This window comes from Pongo abelii, chromosome 15 (assembly GCF_028885655.2).
Source record: "Pongo abelii isolate AG06213 chromosome 15, NHGRI_mPonAbe1-v2.0_pri, whole genome shotgun sequence".
Taxonomy (NCBI): domain Eukaryota; kingdom Metazoa; phylum Chordata; class Mammalia; order Primates; family Hominidae; genus Pongo; species Pongo abelii.
Window position 1 is genome coordinate 38233199 of NC_072000.2, and position 16327 is coordinate 38249525.

Here is a 16327-nt window from a genome sequence, read left to right on the forward strand (position 1 = left end):
ATTTATTTTTTTTGAGATGGAGTCTCGCTCTGTTGCCCAGGCTGGAGTGCAAAGGTGGGATCTCAGCTCACTGCAACCTCCGTCTCCCAGGTTCAAGCAATTATCCTGCCTCAGCCTCCTGAGTAGCTGGGATTACAGGTGCGCGTCACCCCGCCTGGCTAATTTTTGTATTTTCGGTAGAGACGGGGTTTCGCTGTGTTGGTCAGGCTGGTCTTGAACTCCTGACCTCTTAATCCGCCCACCTCTGCCTCCCAAAGTGCTGGGATTACAAGCATGAGCCACCGCGCCTGGCCTATTTCACGTTTTAAATTAGAATACTTACTTGCATATATCTGTAGAATCCTGAGTTCCTAAAGCATATAATGAAGAGCCAATTCTATTGTAATCATCTGCAGCACCTATGGAGAAAGTTTTAAGAATTTAGTATACTTATTCATTGATTTAAAAATACTTACTGAGCAATTACCTCTCAATGTGTAATATGAGACACTCTAGTAAAGAAAATAACACAAACAACAGGCATGGTGGCTCATGCCTGTAATCCCAACACATTGGGAGGCTGGGGCAGGCAGATCACCTGAGGTCAGGAGTTTTGAGACCAGCCTGGCCATCATGGTGAAATCCCATCTCTACCAAAAATAAAAAAATCAGCCAGGTGTGGTTGCGCCTGCCTGTAATCCCAGCTACTCGGGAGGCTGAGGCAGGAGAATCATCTGAACCCAGGACACAAAGGTTGTAGTGAGCCAAGATCACGCCACCGCACTCCAGCCTGGGCGACAGAGCAAGACTCCGTCTCAAACAAAAAAACAAATTGGGAGGTCGGGCGCAGTAGCTCATGCCTGTAATCCCAGCACTTTGGGAGGCCGTGGCAGGTGGATCATGAGGTCAGGAGATTGAGACCATCCTGGCTAACACGGTGAAACCCCGTCTCTACTAAAAATACAAAATATTAGCCAGGCGTGGTGGTGGACGCCTGTAGTCCCAGCTACTTGAGAGGCTGAGGCAGGAGAATGGCGTGAACCGGGAGGTGGAACTTGCAGTGAGCCGAGATCACACCACTGCACTCCAGCCTGGGCAACAGAGCAAGACTCTGTCTCAAAAAAAAAAAAAAACTGGAAAGCAAGAAGTATAACTTTCTTCATTAATAGACAGGACATGATCATCTATGTAGAAAATCCTAAGCAATCTACAAAATAATTACTAGAACTAATAAGTGAGTTTATTTAGCAAGGCTGCAGGATATAAGATCAATATTGAAAAAATATGCTGTGTTTCTATGTCTTAGCAAAGAACAATTTGAAATTGAAATTTTAAAAAACGTAACATGGCCGGGCACGGTGGCTCATGCCTGTAATCCCAGCACTTTGGGAGGCCGAGGCGGGCGGATCATGAAGTTAGGAGATTGAGACCATCCTGGCTAACACGGTGAAATCCCATCTCTACTAAAAATACAAAAGAATTAGCCGAGTGTGGTGGCAGGCACCTGTAGTCCTAGCTACTCGGGAGGCTGAGGCAGGAGAATGGCGTGAACCCGGGAGGTGGAGGTTGCAGTGAGCCAAGATCGTGCCACTGCACTCCAGCCTGGGCGACAGAGCAAGACTCCATCTCAAAACAAAAACAAAACAAAACAAAAGGCATATAAGATTTTGGAGACAAAATTCCTGGACGATAGAGCTAGACTCCATCTCAAAACAAACAAACAAGCAAAATGTATTTATTTGACGACAGGGTCTCACTCTATTGCTCAGGCATGAGTGCGGTGGCATGATCATGGCTCACTGCAGTCTCAAACTCCTGGGCTCAAGTGATTCTCCCACCTCAGCCTCCCACGTAGCTGGGACCACAGGCACATGCCACCACAGTTGGCTAATTTTTTTTTTTTTTTTTGGCAGGGGAGGGGTAAGGCCTGACTCTGCCACCCAGGCTGGAGTGCAGTGGTGGGCTCTTGGCTCATTGCAACCTCCACCACCCGGGTTCAAGCGATTCTCGTGCCTCAGCCTCTCAAGTAGCTGGGACTACAGGGGCACGCCACCATGCCCAGCTAATTTTTGTATTTTTTAGTAGAGATGGGGTTTCTTTTTTTTTTTCTTGAGACGGAGTCTCACTCTGTCACCCAGGCTGGAGTGCAGTGGCACAATCTCGGCTCACTGCAAGCTCTGCCTTCCAGGTTCACACCATTCTCCTGCCTCAGCCTCTCGAGTAGCTGGGATTACAGGCGCCCGCCACCACGCCCGGCTAATTTTTTGTATTTTTAGTAGAGACAGGGTTTCACCGTGCTAGCCAGGATGGTATCGATCTCCTGACCTTGTGATCCGCCCGCTTTGGCTTCCCAAAGTGCTGGGATTACAGGTGTGAGCCACCGCGCCCGGCCAGAGATGGGGTTTCATCATGTGGGCTAGGCTGATCTCGAACTCCTGACTTAAGATGATCCCCTTGCCTCAGCCTCCCAAAGTGCTGGAATTACAGGCGTGAGCCCACATACCCGGCCTATTTTTTTTGCAATGATTGGGTTTCACCATGTTGCCCAGGTTGGTCTCGAACTCCTGAGCTCAGGCGATCCACCCACCTCAGCCTCCTAAAGTGCTGGAATTACAGGTTTGAGTCACTGTCTCCAGCCTAATAAAACATAACACTTATAATAGCATAAAAAAACAAATAATCAGGAACCAATCTGACTAAAGATGTGTAAGATCTATACAATGAAAACTACAAAACACTGCTGAGATAAATTAACGAAGACTCGACTCAGTGGAAATATGCTATATTAATGTACCAGAAGGATCAATATTGTTAAGATGTCAATTCTCTCCAAATTAATCTATAGAATCTACACAATCCCAATCAAAATCCCAGCAGGCACTTTTATAGAAAAAGACAGCTGATTCTAAAATTCATATGAAAATATAAAGATTCTAGGGCTGAGGGCAGTGGTTCACACCTGTAATCGCTCCCTCCTTTGGGAGGCTGAGGCAGGTGGATCACATGAGGTCAAGAGTTCGAGACCAGCCTGGCCAACATGGCAAAACTTTGTCCCTACTAAAAATGCAAAAATTAGCCAAGTGTGGTGGCATGCATCTGTAGTTCCAGCTGCTCGGGAGGCTGAGGCAAGAGGATTGCCTGAACCTGTGAGGCGGAGGTTGCAGTGAGCCAAGATCACGTCACGCACTCCAGCCTCCAGTCTTGGTGACAGAGTGAGATTCTGTCTCAAAAAAAGGAAAAAGAAAACGTAAAGATTCTAGGGCTGAGGGCGGTGGCTCACGCCTGTAATCCCAGCACTTTGGGAGGCCAACGTGGGCAGATCACCTGAGGTCAGGAGTTTGAGACCAGCCTGGCCAACATGGTGAAACCCCATCTCTACTAAAAATACAAAAATTAGCCAGGCTTGGTGGTGGGTGCCTGTAATCCCAGCTACTCATGAGGATGAGGCAGAATTGCTTGAACCCAGCAGGTGCAGGTTGCAGTGAGCTGAGATCACGCCACTCACTCCAGCCTGGGCAACAGAATGAGACTCTGTCTCACAAAAACAAAAACAAAAACACAAAACAAAACAAAACAAAAAACAAAGAAAACATAAAGATTCTAAGAAGGGTCAAAAACAACTTTGATAAATAATAAAGTTGGGATTGGGCACAGTGGCTCACGCCTGTAATCCCAGCACTTTGGGAGGCTGAGGTGGGCGGATCACTTCAAACCTGGAGTTCGAGACCAGCCTGGGCAATATGGCAAAACCCCATCTCTAATAAAAATACAAAAATTAGCCAGGCATGGTGGCGCACACCTGTAATCCTATGGGGAAGGTCGAGGCATGAGAATCACTTGAACCCAGGAGACGGGGGTGGGGGGTACAGTGAGCCAAGATTGTGCCACTGCACTCCAGCCTGGATAGACAGAGAGAGACTCTGTCTAGGGGAAAAAAAAAAAAAAAAAAAAAGGAGTCTGGTGGCTCATGTCTGTAATCCCAGCCCTTTGGGAGGCCAAGGTGAGAGGACTGCTTGAGTCCAGGAGTTTAAGACCAACCTGAGCAACATAGCAAGACCCTGTCTCTACCCCCTCAACAACAACAACAAAAATTAGCCAGGCATGGTGGCGCATGCCTGTGGTCCCAGCTACTTAGCAGGCTGAAGTGGAAGGATTGATTGAGGCTGCAGTGAGCAGTGTTTGCACCAATACACTCATCCTGGGTGACAGAGCGAGACCCTGTCTCAACAACAACAACAAAAAAACAAGAATAAAGCTGGGGCCAGGAGCAGTGGCTCATGCCTGTAATCCCAGCACTTTGGGAGGTCGAGGTGGGCAGATCACGAGGTCAGGAGATTGAGACCATCCTGGCTAACACGGTGAAACCCTGTCTCTATTAAAAATACAAAAAATTAGCCAGGCGTGGTGGCGGGTGCCTGTAGTCCCAGGTACTCGGGAGGCTGAGGCAGGAGAATGGCGTGAACCCAGGAGGTGGAGCTTGCAGTGAGCCGAGATTGCGCCACTGCACTCCAGCAGCCTGGGCGACAGAGCAAGACTTCGTCTCAAAAAAAAAAAAAAAAAAAAAAAAAAGAATAAAGCTGAAGGAAGGGACACAAGAAAAGATGTTGAACCTCAAGAGTCATTAGGACAATACAAATCTAAACCACACTGAGTTACCACCACTGACCTACTTGAATAAAGTTAAAAAGACTTCAAATTCCACTGGGGAAAAAAAAAGACTGACTATCTTTGTTGGCAAAGATGTGGAGCAACTGGAACTCTCATGCCCTGTTCGTGGGAATGCAAAACGGTACAATCATTGTGGAAAAAAATTTTGGTAGTTTCTTAAAAAGTTAAATATTCATTTACCACATGACTCAGACATTCTACTTCTAGGTATTAACCAAGAGAAAGAAAGCATGTCCATACAAAAAGTTATATAGAAATGGCTCACATAAATTGTATCTGTAATAGCCAAACCTAGAAATAAATAATTGTTGTATATCCATTTAATGGAACACTACTTAGCAACAAAAAGAAATGAACTATCGATATACACAACAACTTGGATGAATCTCAAAATAGTTTTTTGAGTTTCAAAGCCAGACAATAAAGAATACATACTGTATGATACAATTTATATAAAATACTAGAAAATACAAACTAATCTATAGTGACAAAAAGCCTAGGGATAGGGCAAGAGGGAGAGATTTCAAAGGGCCACAAGAAAACTTTGGGGGTGATGTGTGTGTTCATTATTTTGATTGTGGTAAGGATTTCACACATGCCAAAACTTACCAAATTGTACACTTTGATTACCGCAGCTTACTGATATCAATTACACTCAACAAAGCTGTTAAAAAAAAACCCTCACTGGTCTATTTTGCACTTTGAGTGGTTCTTTTACATATGTGATTTTGCAGCATTATGCACTTGGCTGTTTAGAAAACACTGGTCCAATGATTTATGCAGATGTTCTAAGTGGTGACACAATTCAATGTACAATTTCAAAAAAAAAAATCACATTCACTGGTATCATCATCAATCTCTATATAGGTCTTTATTGGCCTATCTAGCCGGGCATGGTGGCAGGCGCCTGTAATCCCAGCTACTTGGGAGGCTGAGGCAGGAGAATTGCTTGAACCTGGGTGGCAGAGGCTGCAGTGAGACGAGATCATACCATTGCACTCCAGCATGGGCAACAGAGACTCTGCCTCAAAAAAAAAAAAAAAAAAAATTGCAAGTGCATGGCAGGAAAGAACATAGAGACTACTAGTCCAGTATCTATTAGGAAGTAAACTCATGGTCAGAGAGATAAAGTTTTCCAAAATGCTAATTATTGCTTGAAGCTTGACTTATCATTGGCAACAAATACTATCTTTGTTTTCCTTGAAATAACTGATTGATTTTTGGCCAGGTTCCTCTAATTTAAATAATTAGTTGATTTTTGAGAAAACATTTGCCAAATATTCATAAACACAGTTTATCAGTCATTCTTTAAAAGTAGTGTTCTATGAAAAAATTAGCTAGTTCAATCACAACTCAATCACTAAAATGCTTTTCCAGACAACCATCATACTTGAGTATGTAGCCAAAGTGCTTTACGCATACCTCCTATTTCATCACTCAGAATATTTAAAAATGTATACTCAAGGGTAGAGATTACAATCAATTTTTACTGTTTCATCAAGGGCATTCTTAAGTAAAAGTCACATGTTTTAAAAATTGCAAGTGGCCGGGTGCGGTGGTTCACACCTGTAATCCCTGCACTTTGCGAGGCCAAGGCGGGTGGATCATGACGTCAGGAGTTCAAGACCATCCTGGCCAAGACTGTGAAACCCCATCTCTACTAAAAATACAAAAATTAGCCGGACGCAGTGGCAGGTGCCTGTAATCCCAGCTACTTGGGAGGCTGAGGCAGGAGAACTGCTTGAACTCGGGCGGCTGAGGTTGCTGCAGTGAGCTGAGATTGCACCGCTGCACTCCAGCCTGGGTGATAGAGACTCCGTCTCAAAAAAAGCAAAAGAAAAAAAGGCAAGTGCATGGCCGGAAAGAATTTAGAGACTACTAGTCCAGTTTGTTGTCACTGACTTGATTTGTATGTAATTACGCAGCAGCAGCTTTATCCACCATCAGTGTAAATGTCAACATGGTGAAAAAGGCAAAAACTATCACAGTATCATTATAAAAACAGTTGTTGTTTTGTTGCTGTCTAGACAGTCTCACTCTGTCACCCAGACTGAAGTGTGGTGGTACGATTGATCACAGCTCACTGCGGCCTCGACCTCCCAGGCCCAAGGCATCCTCCCACCTTAGCTTTCCTAGTAGCTGGGACCACAGCTGTGAGCCACCATGTCTGGCTAATTTTACTTTTTGTATTAGGCTGGTGCAATACAAACAGGATCTTACTCTGTTGCTCAGGCTGGTCTTGAATTCCTGGGCTCAAGTGATATTCCCGCTTCAGCCTCTGAAAGTGCTGTGATCACAGGCGTGAGCCACTGTGCCCAGCTGAAAATAGTTTTGACCTCACAGGCTCACTATAAAACGGCCATGGAGCGTAGGCTCCAACAGACCAGTTTGAGATCTACTGCTCTATATTAAGACTTTTTCAAACTATAATATGAACTTTATAATTATTTCATTAAAAGATAATAAGCTTTAGCCACAGAAAAATCTTACTTTTGTGGGATCTTGTCATTCTATCAGATTTAGCAGATGCATCCTTAACTCGGTTATGATATTCCAAAAGAAATGTTCGTTCATGCTCAAAGAAATCATCTACATCCTATAAGATCAAAAGAAAATATAAACTTTTTTCACTTATTTGCTTTAGTTTTATATATAAATAACTTTATCATTATAAAAGATCATCAGTAAAATAGCACAGCTATCCTCAGTCAGATGTTATTATACTAATTTCACCAACAAGGCTTTAATAGACATGCATTTCTATCTATCAAGTAAGAAATCTTCCATGACTTTGTAACTGAAGGCTTAGTGCCCCCCATATAGGTCCAAGTTCACATGCTGTACTCTTTTTTTTTTTTTTTTGAGATGGAGTCTCACTCTGTCACCTAGGCTGGAGTGCAGTGGCGTGATCTTGGTTCACTGCAACCTCTGCCTCCCGGGTTCAAGCGATTCTCCTGCCTCAGCGTCCCAATAGCTGGGACTACAGGTGCGCACCACCACACCCAGCTAATTTTTTTCTTTTTTTTTTTTTTTAGGCAGAGTCTCGCTCTGTCACCAGGCTGGAGTGCAGTGGTGCGATCTTGGCTCACTGCAACCTCAGTCTCCTGGGTTCAAGTGATTCTCCTGCCTCAGCCTCCTGAGTAGCTGAGAATACAGGCAAGCACCACCACGCCCAGCTAATTTTTTTCTTTTTGTATTTTTAGTAGAGACAGGGTTTCACCATGTTGGTCAAGCTGGTCTCGAACTCCTCACCTCATGATCCGCCCGCCTCAGCCTCCCAAAGTGCTGGAATTATAGATGTGAGCCACCGCGCCCGGCCTAATTTTTGTATTTTTTAGTAGAGACAGGGTTTCGACATGTTGGCCACCTGGTCTCAAGTTTCTGACCTCAAGTGATCCACCTGCCTCGGCCTCCCGAAGTGCTAAAGTGCTGGGATTACAGGCGTGAGCCACCTCACTTGGCCTCACATATTATACTCTGAAACATGTTCTTATTTGTGATCTGCCTCTGTAATTTTGCTCTTCAATAAACATATTATTGCCAGCAGAAGTGATCAATTGCTTTTAAGGAAAAAGAAAACAATTCTGGTGGACGGAAGTGAAAATCTATTTTTCTTGGCCTGTTATATATTCTACTGGCCGTTCCTGAAGGCTGCCTAGCCTTAGTCATTAAGGCCCTTTCTGACTGCACTGAGGAACCTGGCCAAACTATCTGAGAGCAACAATATGATTAACCACTGTCTTCCAAAAGAAATGTTCGTTCATTTTTTTTTTTTGAAATAAAGCTAGATATACATTAAAAATAAAAATTATTATCTTCAGACAGAGTCTTGCTTTGTAATCCAGGCTGGACTGCAGTGGTGCAAACGTGGCTCACTGCAGCCTCAACCTCCCTGGCTCAAGCAATCCTCTTGACTCAGCATCCCAAGTAGCTGGGACTATAGGTGCATGCCACAACGCCAAGCTAATTTTTGTATTTTTTATACAGACAGGGTTTTGTCATGTTGCCCAGGCTGGTCTTAAACTCCTGAGTTCAAGTGATCCACCTGCCTCAGCCTCCCAAAGTGTTAGGATTATAGGAGTGAGCCATTGCACCTGGCACAAAAATAAAATTAATTGTATTTTACCTCCTTCTACATTACCAATCATTAAGTGAAAAAGCATCTGCTGACAGGATATAATTGGAGACCCATATCAACAGAACACAAGCAGCAAGAGTCAGTACTGACAAAATGTCACTGAAATCTGTAATTACAGGTGGCTCACACCTGTAATCCCAGCACTTTGGGGAGGCCGAGGTAGGCAGATCACTTGAGCCCAGGAGTTCAGCCTGGGCAACATGGCAAAACTCTGTCTCTACAAAAAATACAAAAATTAGCTGGGTGTGATGGCACGTACCTATAGTTCCAGCTACTTGGGAGGTTGAAGTGGGAGGATCGCCTGAGCCTGGGAGGCAGAGGTTGTAGTGAGCCCAGACTGGGGCACTGCACAGCAGCCTAAGGCAACAGAGAAAAGACCCTGTCTCAAAACACAAAATAAAGTAAAAAATAAATATTAAAATGAAATTCATAATTCATAATATGTAACAGTTCTCTCTCTTTCAACCAGGCTGGAGTGCAATGGCACAATCTTGGCTCACTGCAACCTCCGCCTCCGGGGTTCAGGCAATTCTCCTGCCTCAAAAACCTCCCGAGTAGCTGGGATTACAGCCACGCGCCACCATGCCTGGCTAATTTTGTATTTTTAGTAGAGACAGGGTTTCTCCATGTTGGTCAGGCTGGTCTCGAACTCTCGACCTCAGGTGATCCGCCTGCCTTGGCCTCCCAAAGTGCTAGGATTATAGGCGTGAGCCACCGCACCTGGCCACAGTTTTCTTAATTGTAAAAATATGGATAAAACTAACTGGCAGGGTTGTTGTGAAGATCACACAAGAAAATGTGGGCTACCAATCAACACATTATAAGTGTTCAAAAATGTTATTACTTTATTAATAAAATTATCAAAATTATAATCAACATAGTGGTTTACATTTAACGGCTAAGAAAAATGGTTGATATTAATGCATAAGCAGCATCAAATGGAAGTAAGCTGAGTCCTTCTTGGAAAGCAGCCACAGCACATGCACTGTCAAGTATCTACTGACTTGTCTCTGAAAAATCAGAGTATAAATCAAGTAGTACTCTACACACTGATTTTATTATGGATGTGTCTATAAAAACAGGCAATGATGACAAAGCTGCATTCTTTTTTTCCTAGTATTTGCTTGATAATATAAACATTTTTCTCATATTTTAATGGTAAGAATCTTCAGATAAATCAACTCTTATACCATTTTTAGAACATCATTAAGAAAAATATAGGTGTTTTCGGCCAGGCGTGGTGGCTCACGCCTGTAATCCCAGCACTTTGGGAGGCCAAGGGAGGCCAAGGTGGGCGGATCACGAGGTCAGGAGATGGAGACCATCTTGGCTAACACAGTGAAACCCTATTTCTACTAAAAATACAAAAAAATTAGCTGGGCGTGGTGGCGGGCACCTGTAGTCCCAGCTACTCGGGAGGCTGAGGCAGAATGGTGTGAACCCAGGAGGCGGAGTTTGCAGTGGGCCAAGATCGCGCCACTGCACTCCAGCCTGGGCAATAGAGCGAGACTCTGTCTCAGAAAAAAAATAAAAAAGAAAAAGAAAAATATAGGTGTTTTCCACACATATTATCTCATTCAATCTTTTTAATAAGTAAGCAAGGTGTGTAGTATTATTAACCCTATTTTCAAAATGGAAAATCTGGCTGGGCGCAGTGGTTCACACCTGTAATCCCAGCACTTTGGGAGGCTGAGGCAGACAGATCACGAGGTCAAGAGTTCGAAACCAGCCTGGCCAACATGGTGAAACCCCGTCTCTACTAAAAATACAAAAATTAGCCGGGCGTGGTGGCACGTGCCTGTAATCCCAGCTACTTAGGAGAGTGAGGCAGGAGAATTGCTTGAACCTGGGAGGCAGAGGTTGCAGTGAGCCGAGATTATGCCACTGCACTCCAGCCTGGGCAACAGAGCAAGACTCTATCTCAGAAAAAAAAAAAGAGAAAATGGAAAAACTGAGATCCAGAAAAAGAAAAGAAAGTAACTTTTCCCAAGGACAACAGAGACAGGGTCTCACTGTCGCCCAGGCTGTAGTGCAGTGGCAAAATCTCAGCTCACGGCAACCTCCGCCTCCTAGGTTCCTTAGCCTCCCGAGTAGCTGGGATTACAGGCACGCAGGACTACCGCCCAGCTAATTTTTGTATTTTTAGTAGAGACGAGGTTTCACCATGTTGGCCAGGTTGGTCTCGAAAACTCCTGACCTCAAATGATCCACCCACCTTGGCCTCCCAAAGTGCTGGGATTACAGGCATGGGCCACCGTGCCCGGCCTCAACTGAGATCTTCCAACTCCAAAGCTGAACCTAGGTCTGCCCCTAACATTTCCAAGGCTAAATGTTAAATGTAGAAACAGAAGCAGTACCTCTTGGTACACTCTGCAGCTCTGTCTGTCCTGCATCTAGGAGGATGTCATATGCATGCGGGTGGACATTCCAAATTGCACCCTGTCCCACCCCTCCACCCACCTGCCCCATGGTAACCCCTTAACCACTCATGGAATACACACGAATGGCATGAACTCAGGAAGTTGCCCACATAGGAACTGCAAGGCTTGGGATTTGGGTAGGGAAACAGGGGATTCTAGAAACCTGGAACCTGGTCTGATGTGAAGGGAAGGGGTGTGGGCTCCAGTTGGGCAAGTTCCCTTGGCTTAAGACTTCTCATCCGTTGCAGAAGGGAATGCTCTAAAGAGAGGAATCTAGGTCAGGGGGATTCCTCCTGTTCCTAGGACTAAAGATTCTAACCGTCCAAATGTCTTTTACTCTAATTCTGCACATCTGAAATCTCAATCTATCTCCCTTTTAAAAGAAGTCTCAACTAATACCACAGTTAATCAAATAAAATCTTACCTTTACTCCTGAAACGATTACTCCATCTGCTGATTTAACCATGTTTTTAAAGAAGTCTTCAAGTTTCTCTTTTTTATTTTTTCCTCGCACACTCAACTGAAAGAAAGGTAATTTAACATTTTTTAAGGTTACAAATGGAAAGCAGTGCCTCCTTTATTCTTTGATATTTAAATGGCAATCTCAAAAGGATCTTAGTTTTTAATCTTAATAAAGTGGCAATTTCATCATGCACATCAATGATTTTCAAATTTTAGGGCATAAAAAAGGAGTTTGGTAATAATATAGATATTCAGGACTCACTCTCAAAGATTCAGGTTCAGCTGGTCTACAAGAAGGCCTAGATATTTCACATTTTATGAGCATATCTGATAATTCTGTTGCAAGCAGCCCTCTCACCATATTTTGTCAAACACTGCTATATAAAATTTTAATAGACAATTAAAATTTTAGCTCGGGAGTTCCTTTAAACATGTGAAATTTATTGGGACACAATATACCATTGTATGATTCCGCAGTAACTCTGAATATATATCCTACACATTTGGAACTCTGAACTCAATCCAAGTATCTCGTCTGGCTTTTGGGGTCAGCAATTTATAGCACAAGGGACACAAAAAAGATGACTTTGAACAACATGAATGGTTCCCCAAGGGCAAAACCAACAAGCAGCAGCTAACTCTTTGACTCCTAGCACTTGCTGTATCAGGGTACCCCATAAAGAGCAATCCGTCTAATCCCCACATACTTCCATTGCTCCAATGCCCACCTTTATGTAAATGACTCACAGATCTCTATCACTACCGCTATGGTCTGAATGTATGTGTCCCCCTAAAATTAATACGCTGAAAACAAATTTTTTTTGAGACACTGTCTCCCTCTGTCATCCAGGCTGAAGTGCAGTGGCGTGATCTCGGCTCACTGCAACATCTGCCTTCTGGGTTCAAGCAATTTTCCTGCCTCAGCCTCCCGAGTAGCTGGGACCACAGGCATGTACCATCATGCCCGACTATTTTTAGTAGAGATGGGATTTCATTGTGTTGGTCAGAGTGGTCTTGAACTCCTGACCTCAGGTGATCCAACCACCTTGGCCTCCCAAAGTGCTGGGATTACAGGCATGAGCCACCACGACTGGCCCATATCTTGAAGCTTAACCCTCAAGGTAATCATAATTAAGAGGTGGGCCTGAGCCAGGCACAGTTGCTGGTGCCTGGAGTCCCAGCTACTTAGGAGGCTGAGGTGGGAGGATCACTTGACGCCAGGAGTTTGAGGCTGCAATGTGCTACAACTGCACCTGTGAATAGCCACTGCATTTCAGCCTGGGCAATACAGCAAGACTCCATCTCTTAAAAATAGGTGGGGCTTTTGAGAAGTGATTAGGTCATGAGGGTGGAGCCTTCATAAATGGGATTAGTCCTTATAAAACAGGCTGAGGGAATGTTACCCTCTTGCCCCTTCCTTCTGCTATGTGAGGACAAAACAAAAAGGGCCACCTATGAAGCAGAGGGCCCTCACCAGACACGCAATCTGCTAGCACGCTGATCTTGGGCTTCCCATTCTCCAGAACTGTAAATGATAAATTCTGTTGTTTATAAATTACCCAGTCTAAGGTATTTTGTTATAGCAGCCAAACAGACTAGAATACTACCCGTAAGCTCTTTCCTTAACCTTATATGTTATATCCAATTGCCCACATCATTTCCTTACATGGAGACTGTAACTGTAACCTCACATTAGATGAGTCTAACACAGTGCTCATTATAATCTAATCTCTGGGCTGGGCACAGTGGCTCACGCCTGTAATCCCAGCACTTTGGGAGGCCAAGGTGGGTGGATCACCTGAGGTCAGGAGTTCAAAACTAGCCTTGACCAACATGGTAAAACCCTCTCTCTACTAAAAATACTAAAATTAGCTGGACGTCGTGGCATCCGCCTATAATCCCAGCTACTAGGGAGACTGAGGCAAGAGAATCTTTTGAACCCAGGAGGCAGAGGTTGCCATGAGCCAAGATCGCACCATTGCATTCCAGCCTGGACAACAAGGGCGAAACTCCGTCTAAAAAAAAAAAAAAATTAGCCGGGCATGGTGAAACGTGCCTGTAATCCCAGCTACTCGGGAGGCTGAGGCTGGAGAATCGCTTGCACCTGGGAGGCAGAGGTTGCACTGAGCCAAGATCACACCACCGTACTCCAGCCTGGGCAACAGAGCAAGACTCTGTCTCAAAAAAAAAAAAAAAAAAAAAAAACCACATCTAATCTCCAAAATTTCTGTCTTCCCTCTTTGATTTGTGGCCCCTTCATCTGAACAGTCTCTCTGTCTCCGACATGTTCCCTAAAATTCCATACTTCTCATTAAAATCTTGAAATTTGTAACTTCTTCCTTTCTCTCATAGCTCAAATTCTAACAGCAAATGACTTAAAACTGTCCCTTTCCACTCCTACTCTCCTAGTAGAAGTCTTCATCATCTCTTTCCTAGACTGAAGTATTAGTTAATAATTCTCATCTTATTCCAATCCATTCTGTTGCCTGGGACAGCTTTCTAAAATCAAACTTTGAGCATCTCATCCTTACTCAAAAACTTTAGTTTCTTTTCTCTTTTTTCTCTTTTGAGACAGAATATCACTCTGTCACCCATGCTGTGGCACAATCTCAGCTCACTGCAACCTCCGCCTCCCACATTCAAGTGATTCTCCTGTCTCAGCCTCCCAAGCAGCTGGGATTACAGGCGAGCGCCACCACGTCCAGCTAATGTTTGTGTTTTTAGTAGAGACGGGGGTTTCACCATGTTGCCCAGGCTGGTCTCAAACTCCAGACCTCAGGTGATCCACCTGCCTCAGCCTCCCAAAGTGCTGGGATTAGAGGCGTGAGCCGCGCCTGGCCTGTTTGTATTTTTCAAGGTAGTTTAAGTGACACTTTTTCAGTAGTAATGCAGCTATTTCAGTAGAACTTGAGTAGATTAATTGACAGAATGATAGTTAAGCATGTTACTAGCCAGGCATGGTGGCTTCATGCCTGTAATCCCACCACTTTGGGAGGCTAAGGTGGGCGGATCACCTGAGGCCAGGAGTTTGAGACCAGCCTGACCAATATAGAGAAACACCGTCTCTACTAAAAATACAAAAATTATCTTGGCATGGTGGTGCATTCCTGTAATCCCAGCTACTTGGGAGTCTGAGGCAGAAGAATCGCTTGAACCAAGGAGGCAGAGGTTGTGGGTGAGCCGAGTCGCGCCATTGCACTCTAGCCTGGGAAACAAGAGCGAAACTCCGTCTCAAAAAAAAAAAAATTAGGTGGGCATGGCGGCATGCGCCTGTAGTCCCAGCTACTCGGGAGGCCGAGGCACGAGAATCACTTGAACCTGGGAGGAGGAGATCGCAGTGAGCCGAGATTGCGCCACGGCACTTCAGCCTGGAGAAAGAGCAAGACTGTCTCAAAAAAAAAGAAAAAAAGAAAAATACAAACATTCTAAAAAAAAGGCCTTGAGCCTTTTCTAACTACTCTTGCCTTTTCCAATGACTCTTTAAAAAGAAAACTTGGGGCCCGGCACAGTGGCTCACACCTGTAACCCCAGCACTTTGGGAGGCCGAGGCGGGCAGATCACGAGGTCAGGAGATTGAGACCATCCTGGCTAACAGTGAAACCCTGTCTCTACTAAAAATACAAAAAATTAGCCGGGCATGGTGGCGGGCGCCTGTAGTCCCAGTTACTCGGGAGGGCTGAGGCGGGAGAATGGTGTGAACCCAGGAGGCGGAGCTTGCGGTGAGCCGAGATTGTGCCACTGCACTCCAGCCTGGGCGACAGAGCGAGACTCTATCTTAAAAAAAAAAAAAAGAAAAAGAAAACTTGGGCCGGGCGCAGTGGCTCACGCCTGTAATCCCAGCACTTTGGGAGGCCGAGGTGGGTGGATCATGAGGTCAGGAGATCGAGACCATTCTGGCTAACACGGTGAAACCCCGTGTTTACTTCAAAATAGAAAAAATTAGCTGGGCTTGGTGGCAGGCGCCTGTAGTCCCAGCTACTAGGGAGGCTGAGGCAGGAGAATGGCGTGAACCCAGGAGGCGGAACTTGCAGTAAGCCAAGATCATGCCACTGTACTCCAGCCTGGGAGACACAGCAAGATTCCGTCTCAAAAAAAAAAAAAAAAAAGAAAACTTGACCACCAATCAATGTGATACTCACATCTTGATTATATTCCAAGAAGACATGGAAATTTAAATCTTTTCTCAAAATAGGATGTGCTGCCACACGACACAGGAACACTTCATGCATCGCAACTGTCTTCTTGAATATTGCCAAATATTCACTAGAAACAATATACAAAATTAAAGGTAAAAAACTCCATCAACTAAAAAGTCACCTGCAACAATTTTTTTCAGAAAATACTCTTTGGATTATTCCAAATGCAAAATTAGAGAGACAAAGATATAATTCATGTAAACAAGGGTTTTAGTTGAACTGTTAATGAAATACATAAAACCCAGCTTTGAAAAAGGTTTCATGCCAGTTAATAATATTTATATCTAAATGTTAATATTTTTAAGTTTTACAAATTTTTCTTACTTATGCAAGTTGATGTTAAAGTTAACTATAGGGCTGCTTGTTCTCAGCTCTACAGAAAGTATGCTACAAATTATTTGATAGAATCTTGATGATTCAATATCCAATTACTACTTTTAAACAACTTAGTACAAAAAAAATTA

At 44.2% G+C, this 16327-nt stretch overlaps 1 protein-coding gene across 1 annotated transcript in view; it reads right to left on the bottom strand.

Moving 5' to 3' along the window:
• Positions 1–16327, bottom strand: part of SNX6 (sorting nexin 6) — a gene marked incomplete at its 5' end in the record, with an annotated part of 66491 nt that overhangs the window by 24374 nt on the left and 25790 nt on the right. The window contains 4 exon segments of the mRNA NM_001133163.1: positions 323–398; positions 7138–7243; positions 11630–11725; positions 15807–15930. Of these exon segments, the coding sequence (NP_001126635.1) occupies positions 323–398; positions 7138–7243; positions 11630–11725; positions 15807–15930 (402 nt within the window).